Source organism: Rhinoderma darwinii, assembly GCF_050947455.1.
Source record: "Rhinoderma darwinii isolate aRhiDar2 chromosome 5 unlocalized genomic scaffold, aRhiDar2.hap1 SUPER_5_unloc_2, whole genome shotgun sequence".
Taxonomy (NCBI): Eukaryota; Metazoa; Chordata; class Amphibia; order Anura; family Rhinodermatidae; genus Rhinoderma; species Rhinoderma darwinii.
The window spans coordinates 196,148-208,612 of record NW_027461776.1 but is presented as its reverse complement, the minus strand read 5'-3'; the positions used below and the strand labels follow the sequence as shown (position 1 = coordinate 208,612).

The window sequence follows — 12,465 nt, the reverse complement described above, 5'->3', positions numbered from 1 at the left end:
GGGAGGAGCAGAGCAGGAGGAGGAGGGGAGCAGAGCAGGAGGTGGGGAGGCGCAGAGCAGGAGGTGGGGAGGAGCAGAGCAGAGCAGGAGGAGGAGAGGAGTAGGAGGAGATGAGCAGAGCAGGAGTTGGAGTGGTCACTAGCGAGGCCTCATGCACACAAACGTATTTTTTTCCTCCCGTAAATACTGGCGTATATACGGGTCCTTTGACACACGTATTCCACCAGTATTTACGGTCCACCTGTATTTATGGACCCGTTTTCTCTGCACGAATCGGCAGCCCCTTCTCTCTATCAGTGCTGGATAGAGAGAAGGGGCAGCTCTTTCTGGCAGAGTTTCCGCAGAGATTGAAAGTAAAAGAAGTTCATACGTACCGTTGTCTTGGTGACGCGTCCCTCTTTTGACTTCCAGTCCGACCTCCCTGTATGACGCGGCAGTCCATGTGACCGCTGCAGCCTGTGATTGGCCTGTGATTGGCTGCAGCGGTCACATGGGATGAAATGTCACATGGGAGGCCGGACTGGAGGAAGAAGCAGGGAGTTCTGGGTAAGTTAACTCTTAATACTATTAACTCCAGGGGTAGTCACTGTCCCGGGTGCTGAGAGTTACTGCCGATCGTTTAACTCTTTCAGCACCCTGGACAGTGACTATCTCCTGACGTCGCCTAGCAACGCTCCCGTGATTATGGGAGCCCCATAGACTTCTATGGGCTGCCCGTGCTGTTATTACGGCCTGAAATAGGACATGTTCCATGTTTTTCAACGGCCCGGGCACCTTCCTGTAAGCATACGGGGAGGTACCCGTGGCCAATAGTAGTCCATGGGCCCGTGATTCCGGGCGATTTTACGTTTGTGTGCGTGAGGCCTCCGTGTAATGTGGGAATAGGCACAGCTGGACTTTCTGTGTCTGGGGAGGAGATGAAGGAGTTGTCCGCTGAGGGTGGAGGTTTTGCTTGGTCTTCTTCTCCACACCTTCCCGGTCTATGTGAGGATTCGCTGCCCGGTTCTTCATCATGTCTGTAGTTGGACGGTGTCAGGCTGGACCTCTTCCTTCTCCCACTAGTGAGGATGATTGAGCCGGATGATCGAGGCGGCTCCTGGAAGCGCGGGGGTGTAAATGACTGAGATCCCTGTGGGGGGGGGGCATTTTAATTCACATGTTCTCCCCCTTTTATATCACTGGCGCAATTCATGAGTCAACTCAACGCAGAGAGTCCTGTTATGTCTGAATGACGCCGACTCCCTGAATATGCTTTACTTCATTACTTACATCATACTCTTATATACGTCTTATACTCCAGTCACATCCAGAGCTGCAGTCCAAATTCTGCTGGTTTGCTCCTAACAGAGTTCAGCTGCACAGTCCGAGGTGATGTCCTACCATTATTGTCTCTGTATCTGGAGGGAGTATAACACTCAGCACATGATGAGGGCAGTAGTGGATTATGAGTATTTATCCAGCGGTGCTGCGGAGTGAGGCTTTAAATGTTACCAGACACCCCCCGGATTGACTGCGTTTTTTGGCGGCGCTCCACTGCTGTGTGTACGGGCGCCATTACTACGTGGAGTCTGGTTATTCCGCTGCTTGGTCCAGTCCCGTGACATTTCCGTGGACGCGGCTCAGTTGAGTAGGATGAGAAGCACCTGGTGGGAGTAAGAGATGATGGGGGTTATAACTCTCCGTGTGGGTTCATAAACCCCCTTAGATGTAGAAGTACCTTAAAGGGCCAGCGCAGGCTTCTATAATTAAAGCTTCATTGTATAAGAGTAAAAATTCTGACACTTTCTAAAAGACATTGTCTTTCACTTCCTCTACATTTTCAACATCTTTGCTTGCTGTCAGTGAAAAATAACATTCTTATTTATATATTAAGGCTAAATATCTGTGCTGACCTAGTCCTCCTCACACAGCTGAGAGTTTGTTACAATGTATTAGTGCAGGTAAGAGCCTAGAGTTCAGAACAGGAGAAAGATTTGTGCTGCTGCTAGGTTTAAATCACAGAGGATTGTCTACACTAATACATTGTAACAACCGCTCAGCTGTGTGAGCAGGACCAAAAACCTGGAAGATGCAGCAAAGGAAATACACGCCCTATATGTCACAAAAAAGGGAGGAGGGCTGGGCATAAAAATGGTGCCCGGAGCCGCTATCTATGATATGAACACTTGATGGCAGTAAACTAGAGGTGTAGATGCCGCCATTGTTACATGACGCTGTGTCGTGATTGTTTTGTATGATGATTCCGGGCAACATCCAGGGTGGGGTCATTTCCCAGGATGTTTCGTCATGGCGGACATGGCAGAGGTGGGGTAGAGGTAGAGGAGGGGCATAGATGGGGAGGGGCATAGGTGGGGGAGGGGCAGGGCGCATGACTGCTTTATCTGTTCATCCAGGTTCCTCTTAATGAACTTAACCCCATTAGATGGATCATCAGCTTCTGCCGGTCTAACCCCTGCTCTCCATATTGTTTCCTTTATAGTCACTGAGCAAGAAACTAAAGTGCCCAAGAAAACGGTTATCATGTAAGTGCCGCTGTCCGTGTCTGTCCGTCCTTCTGTCTGTTTGCGAATCCTAACACCTTCTAACTGATCACCTGAGCTCCTAATATGTGCTGCATGCGGAGCCGGGGGTGACTACCTGTGTGCTCCACCTACATACTAAGGAGTGACCCCCAGCCAGGTCAGCGCTACCCATCATCCACCATCATCTCTGTCATACAATATATACGATGACCTCATAATTATCATATTACATGCCATAAAATACCCAGGTTATACCAGCATGCTCCATATCACTATATACAAGAAGATGTATAACTTATACCAGCTGTACATATATCATTATATACAGAAGGTCCCCAGGTTATACCAGCATGCTCCATATCACTATATACAAGAAGATGTATAACTTATACCAGCTGTACATATATAATTATATACAGAAGATACCCGGGTTATACCAGCATGCTCCATATCACTATATACAAGAAGATGTATAACTTATACCAGCTGTACATATATAATTATATACAGGAGATATCCAGGTTATACCAGCATGCTCCATATCACTATATACAGGAAGATGTATAACTTATACCAGCTGTACATATATAATTATATACAGAAAATACCCAGGTTATACCAGCATGCTCCATATCACTGTATACAAGAAGATGTATAACTTATACCAGCTGTACATATATAATTATATACAGAAGATACCCGGGTTATACCAGCATGCTCCATATCACTATATACAAGAAGATGTATAACTTATACCAGCTGTACATATATAATTATATACAGGAGATACCCAGGTTATACCAGCATGCTCCATATCACTATATACAAGAAGATGTATAACTTATACCAGCTGCACATATATAATTATATACAGAAGTTACCCAGGTTATACCAGCATGCTCCATATCACTATATACAAGAAGATGTATAACTTATACCAGCTGTACATATATAATTATATACAGAAGATACCCAGGTTATACCAGCATGCTCCATATCACTATATACAAGAAGATGTATAACTTATACCAGCTGCACATATATCATTATATACAGAAGATACCCAGGTTATACCAGCATGCTCCATACCACTATATACAAGAAGATGTATAACTTATACCTGCTGTACATATATAATTATATACAGAAGATACCCAGGTTACACCAGCATGCTCCATATCACTGTATACAAGAAGATGTATAACTTATACCAGCTGTACATATATAATTATATACAGAAGATACCCGGGTTATACCAGCATGCTCCATATCACTATATACAGGAAGATGTATAACTTATACCAGCTGTACATATATAATTATATACAGAAGATACCCAGGTTATACCAGCATGCTCCATATCACTATATACAAGAAGATATATAACTTATACCAGCTGTACATATATAATTATATACAGGAGATACCCAGGTTATACCAGCATGCTCCATATCACTATATACAGGAAGATGTATAACTTATACCAGCTGTACATATATAATTATATACAGAAGATACCCAGGTTATACCAGCATGCTCCATATCACTATATACAAGAAGATGTATAACTTATACCAGCTGTACATATATAATTATATACAGAAGATACCCAGGTTATACCAGCATGCTCCATATCACTATATACAAGAAGATGTATAACTTATACCAGCTGTACATATATAATTATATACAGAAGATACCCCGGTTATACCAGCATGTTCCATATCACTATATACAAGAAGATGTATAACTTATATCAGCTGTACATATATAATTATATACAGAAGATACCCAGGTTATACCAGCATGCTCCATATCACTATATACAAGAAGATGTATAACTTATATCAGCTGTACATATATAATTATATACAGAAGATACCCAGGTTATACCAGCATGCTCCATATCACTATATACAAGAAGATGTATAACTTATATCAGCTGTACATATATAATTATATACAGAAGATACCCAGGTTATACCAGCATGCTCCATATAACTATATACAGGAAGATATATTACTTATACCAGCTGCACATATATAATTATATACAGAAGATACCCAGGTTATACCAGCGTGCTCCATATCACTATATACAAGAAGATGTGTAACTTATACCAGCTGTACATATATAATTATATACAGAAGATACCCAGGTTATACCAGCATACTCCATATCACTATATACAAGAAGATGTATAACTTATACCAGCTGTACATATATAATTATATACAGAAGATACCCCGGTTATACCAGCATGCTCCATATCACTATATACAAGAAGATGTATAACTTATACCAGCTGTACATATATAATTATATACAGAAGATACCCAGGTTATACCAGCATGCTCAATATCACTATATACAAGAAGATGTATAACTTATACCAGCTGTACATATATAATTATATACAGAAGATACCCAGGTTATACCAGCATGCTCCATATCACTATATACAAGAAGATGTATAACTTATACCAGCTGTACATATATAATTATATACAGAAGATACCCAGGTTATACCAGCATGCTCCATATCACTATATACAAGAAGATGTATAACTTATACCAGCTGTACATATATAATTATATACAGAAGATACCCAGGTTATACCAGCATGCTCCATATCACTATATACAAGAAGATGTATAACTTATACCAGCTGTACATATATAATTATATACAGAAGATACCCAGGTTATACCAGCATGCTCCATATCACTATATACAAGAAGATGTATAACTTATACCAGCTGTACATATATAATTATATACAGAAGATACCCAGGTTATACCAGTATGCTCCATATCACTATATACAAGAAGATGTATAACTTATACCAGCTGTACATATATAATTATATACAGAAGATACCCAGGTTATACCAGCATGCTCCATATCACTATATACAAGAAGATGTATAACTTATACCAGCTGTACATATATAATTATATACAGGAGATACCCAGGTTATACCAGCATGCTCCATATCACTATATACAAGAAGATGTATAACTTATACCAGCTGTACATATATAATCATATACAGAAGATACCCAGGTTATACCAGCATGCTCCATATCACTATATACAAGAAGATGTATAACATATACCAGCTGTACATATATAATTTTATACAGAAGATACCCAGGTTATACCAGCATGCTCCATATCACTATATACAAGAAGATGTATAACTTATACCAGCTGCACATATATAATTCTATACAGAAGATTCCCAGGTTATACCAGCATGCTCTATATCACTATATACAAGAAGATGTATAACTTATACCAGCTGTACATATATAATTATATACATAAGATACCCAGGTTACACCAGCATCCTCCATATCACTATATACAAGGAGATGTATAACTTATACCAGCTGTACATATATAATTATATACATAAGATACCCAGGTTACACCAGCATCCTCCATATCACTATATACAAGGAGATGTATAACTTATACCAGCTGTACATATATAATTATATACAGAAGATACCCAGGTTATACCAGCATGCTCCATATCACTATATACAAGAAGATGTATAACTTATACCAGCTGTACATATATAATTATATACAGAAGATACCCAGGTTACACCAGCATGCTCCATATCACTATATACAAGAAGATGTATAACTTATACCAGCTGTACATATATAATTATATACAGAAGATACCCAGGTTATACCAGCATGCTCCATATCACTATATACAAGAAGATGTATAACTTATACCAGCTGTACATATATAATTATATACAGAAGATACCCAGGTTATACCAGCATGCTCCATATCACAATATACAAGAAGATGTATAACTTATACCAGCTGCACATATATAATTCTATACAGAAGATTCCCAGGTTATACCAGTATGCTCGATATCACTATATACAAGAAGATGTATAACTTATACCAGCTGTACATATATAATTATATACAGAAGATACCCAGGTTATACCAGCATGCTCCATATCACTATATACAAGAAGATGTATAACTTATACCAGCTGTACATATATAATTATATACAGAAGATACCCAGGATATACCAGCATGCTCCATATCACTATATACAAGAAGATGTATAACTTATACCAGCTGTACATATATAATGATATACAGAAGATACCCAGGTTATACCAGCATGCTCCATATCACTATATACAAGATGTATAACTTATACCAGCTGTACATATATAATTATATACAGAAGATACCCAGGTTATACCAGCATGCTCCATATCACTATATACAAGAAGATGTATAACTTATACCAGCTGTACATATATAATTATATACAGAATATACCCAGGTTATACCAGCATGCTCCATATCACTATATACAAGAAGATGTATAACTTATACCAGCTGTACATATATAATTATATACAGGAGATACCCAGGTTACACCAGCATCCTCCATATCACTATATACAAGAAGATGTGTAACTTATACCAGCTGTACATATATAATTATATACAGGAGATACCCAGGTTATACCAGCATGCTCCATATCACTATATACAAGGAGATGTATAACTTATACCAGCTGTACATATATAATTATATACAGGAGATACCCAGGTTATACCAGCATGCTCCATATCACTATATACAAGAAGATGTATAACTTATACCAGCTGTACATATATAATTATATACAGAAGATACCCAGATTATACCAGCATGCTCCAGATCACTATATACAAGAAGATGTATAACTTATACCAGCTGTACATATATAATTATATACAGAGTATACCCAGGTTATACCAGCATGCTCCATATCACTATATACAAGAAGATGTATAACTTATACCAGCTGTACATATATAATTATATACAGAAGATACCCAGGTTACACCAGCATGCTCCATATCACTATATACAAGAAGATGTATAACTTATACCAGCTGTACATATATAATTATATACAGAAGATACCCAGGTTATACCAGCATGCTCCATATCACTATATACAAGAAGATGTATAACTTATACCAGCTGTACATATATAATTATATACAGAAGATACCCAGGTTACACCAGCATGCTCCATATCACTATATACAAGAAGATGTATAACTTATACCAGCTGTACATATATAATTATATACAGAAGATACCCAGGTTATACCAGCATGCTCCATATCACTATATACAAGAAGATGTATAACTTATACCAGCTGTACATATATAATTATATACAGAAGACACCCAGGTTATACCAGCATGCTCCATATCACTATATACAAGAAGATGTGTAACTTATACCAGCTGTACATATATAATTATATACAGAAGATACCCAGGTTATACCAGCATGCTCCATATCACTATATACAAGAAGATGTATAACTTATACCAGCTGTACACATATAATTATATACAGAAGATACCCAGGATATACCAGCATTCTCCATATCACTATATACAAGAAGATGTATAACTTATACCAGCTGTACATATATAATTATATACAGAAGATACCCAGGTTATACCAGCATGCTCCATATCACTATATACAGAAGATGTATAACTTATACCAGCTGTACATATATAATTATATACAGAAGATACCCAGGTTATACCAGCATGCTCCATATCACTATATACAGAAGATGTATAACTTATACCAGCTGTACATATATAATTATATACAGAATAAACCCAGGTTATACCAGCATGCTCCATATCACTATATACAGGAAGATGTATAACTTATACCAGCTGTAGATATATAATTATATACAGAAGATACCCAGGTTACACCAGCATGCTCCATATCACTATATACAAGAAGATGTATAACTTATACCAGCTGTACATATATAATTATATACAGAAGATACCCAGGTTATACCAGCGTGCTCCATATCACTATATACAAGAAGATGTATAACTTATACCAGCTGTACATATATAATTATATACAGAAGATACCCAGGTTATACCAGCATGCTCCATATCACTATATACAAGAAGATGTATAATATACCAGCTGTACATATATAATTATCTACAGAAGATACCCAGGTTATACCAGCATGCTCCATATCACTATATACAAGAAGATGTATAACTTATACCAGCTGTACATATATAATTATATACAGAAGATACCCGGGTTACACCAGCATGCTCCATATCACTATATACAAGAAGATGTATAACTTATACCAGCTGTACATATATAATTATATACAGAAGATACCCAGGTTACACCAGCATGCTCCATATCACTATATACAAGAAGATGTATAACTTATACCAGCTGTACATATATAATTATATACAGAAGATACCCAGGTTATACCAGCATGCTCCATATCACTATATACAATAAGATGTATAACTTATACCAGCTGTACATATATAATTATATACAGTAGATACCCAGGTTATACCAGCATGCTCCATATCACTATATACAGGAAGATGTATAACTTATACCAGCTGTACATATATAATTATATACAGAAGATACCCAGTTTATACCAGCATGCTCCATATCACTATATACAGGAAGATGTATAACTTATACCAGCTGTACATATATAATTATATACAGAAGATACCCAGGTTATACCAGCATGCTCCATATCACTATATACAAGAAGATGTATAACTTATACCGGCTGTACATATATAATTATATACAGAAGATACCCAGGTTATACCAGCTATACATATATAATTATATACAGGAGATACCCAGGTTATACCGGCATGCTCCATATCACTATATACAGGAAGATGTATAACTTATACCAGCTGTACATATATAATTATATACAGAAGATACCCAGGTTATACCAGCATGCTCCATATCACTATATACAAGAAGAGGTATAACTTATACCAGCTGTACATATATATAATTATATACAGAAGATACCCAGGTTATACCAGCATGCTCCATATCACTATATACAGGAAGATGTGTAACTTATACCAGCTGTACATATATAATTATATACAGAATATACCCAGGTTATACCAGCATGCTCCATATCACTGTATACAAGAAGATGTATAACTTATACCAGCTGTACATATATAATTATATACAGAAGATACCCAGGTTATACCAGCATGCTCCATATCACTATATACAAGAAGATGTATAACTTATACCAGCTGTACATATATAACTATATACAGAAGATACCCAGGTTATACCAGCATGCTCCATATCACTATATACAGGAAGATGTGTAACTTATACCAGCTGTACATATATAATTATATACAGAAGATACCCAGGTTATACCAGCATGCTCCATATCACTATATACAAGAAGATGTATAACTTATACCAGCTGTATATATATAATTATATACAGAATATACCCAGGTTATACCAGCATGCTCCATATCACTATATACAAGAAGATGTATAACTTATACCAGCTGTACATATATAATTATATACAGAAGATACCCAGGTTATACCAGCATGCTCCATATCACTATATACTAGAAGATGTATAACTTATACCAGCTGTACATATATAATTATATACAGAAGATACCCAGGTTATACCAGCATGCTCCATATCACTATATACAAGAAGATGTATAACTTATACCAGCTGTACATATATAATTATATACAGAAGATACCCAGGTTATACCAGCATGCTCCATATCACTATATATAAGAAGATGTATAACTTATACCAGCTGTACATATATAATTATATACAGAAGATACCCAGGTTATACCAGCATGCTCCATATCACTATATACAGGAAGATGTATAACTTATACCAGCTGTATATATATAATTATATACAGAAGATACCCAGGTTATACCAGCATGCTCCATATCACTATATACAAGAAGATGTATAACTTATACCAGCTGTACATATATAATTATATACAGAAGATACCCAGGTTATACCAGCATGCTCCATATCACTATATACAGGAAGATGTGTAACTTATACCAGCTGTACATATATAATTATATACAGAAGATACCCAGGTTATACCAGCATGCTCCATATCACTATATACAAGAAGATGTATAACTTATACCAGCTGTATATATATAATTATATACAGAATATACCCAGGTTATACCAGCATGCTCCATATCACTGTATACAAGAAGATGTATAACTTATACCAGCTGTACATATATAATTATATACAGAAGATACCCAGGTTATACCAGCATGCTCCATATCACTATATATAAGAAGATGTATAACTTATACCAGCTGTACATATATAATTATATACAGAAGATACCCAGGATATACCAGCATGCTCCATATCACTATATACAAGAAGATGTATAACTTATACCAGCTGTACACATATAACTATATACAGAAGATACCCAGGTTATACCAGCATGCTCCATATTACTATATACAAGATGATGTATAATTTATACCAGCTGTGCATATAGAATTATATACAGAAGATACCCACGTTATACCAGCATGCTCCATATCACTATATACAAGAAGATGTATAACTTATACCAGCTGTACATATATCATTATATACAGAAGATACCCAGGTTATACCAGCATGCTCCATATCACTATATACAGGAAGATGTATAACTTATACCAGCTGTACATATATAATTATATACAGAATATACACAGGTTATACCAGCATGCTCCATATCACTATATACAAGAAGATGTATAAACTTATACAGCTGTACATATATAATTATATACAGAATATACCCAGGTTATACCAGCATGCTCCATATCACTATATACAGGAAGATGTATAGCTTATACCAGCTGTACATATATAATTATATACAGAAGATACCCGGGTTATACCAGCATGCTCCATATCACTATATATAAGAAGATGTATAACTTATACCAGCTGTACATATATAATTATATACAGAATATACACAGGTTATACCAGCATGCTCCATATCACTATATACAGGAAGACGTATAACTTATACCAGCTGTATATATATAATTATATACAGAAGATACCCTGGTTATACCAGCATGCTCCATATCACTATATACAAGAAGATGTATAACTTATACCAGCTGTACATATATAATTATATACAGAATATACCCAGGTTATACCAGCATGCTCCATATCACTATATACAAGAAGATGTATAACTTATACCAGCTGTACATATATAATTATATACAGAAGATACCCGGGTTACACCAGCATGCTCCATATCACTATATACAAGAAGATGTATAACTTATACCAGCTGTACATATATAATTATATACAGAAGATACCCAGGTTACACCAGCATGCTCCATATCACTATATACAAGAAGATGTATAACTTATACCAGCTGTACATATATAATTATATACAGAAGATACCCAGGTTATACCAGCATGCTCCATATCACTATATACAATAAGATGTATAACTTATACCAGCTGTACATATATAATTATATACAGTAGATACCCAGGTTATACCAGCATGCTCCATATCACTATATACAGGAAGATGTATAACTTATACCAGCTGTACATATATAATTATATACAGAAGATACCCAGTTTATACCAGCATGCTCCATATCACTATATACAGGAAGATGTATAACTTATACCAGCTGTACATATATAATTATATACAGAAGATACCCAGGTTATACCAGCATGCTCCATATCACTATATACAAGAAGATGTATAACTTATACCGGCTGTACATATATAATTATATACAGAAGATACCCAGGTTATACCAGCTATACATATATAATTATATACAGGAGATACCCAGGTTATACCGGCATGCTCCATATCACTATATACAGGAAGATGTATAACTTATACCAGCTGTACATATATAATTATATACAGAAGATACCCAGGTTATACCAGCATGCTCCATATCACTATATACAAGAAGAGGTATAACTTATACCA

The 12,465-nt window shown here is 36.2% G+C and overlaps 1 protein-coding gene across 1 annotated transcript in view; it reads left to right on the top strand.

The window, feature by feature from the left end:
• OBSCN (obscurin, cytoskeletal calmodulin and titin-interacting RhoGEF) overlaps positions 1–12,465 on the top strand; it is a 297,141-nt gene that overhangs the window by 277,408 nt on the left and 7,268 nt on the right. The window contains exon 85 of the mRNA XM_075847538.1: positions 2,480–2,522. Coding sequence (XP_075703653.1) covers positions 2,480–2,522 — 43 coding nt within the window. The remainder of the gene's footprint in view (positions 1–2,479; positions 2,523–12,465) is intronic.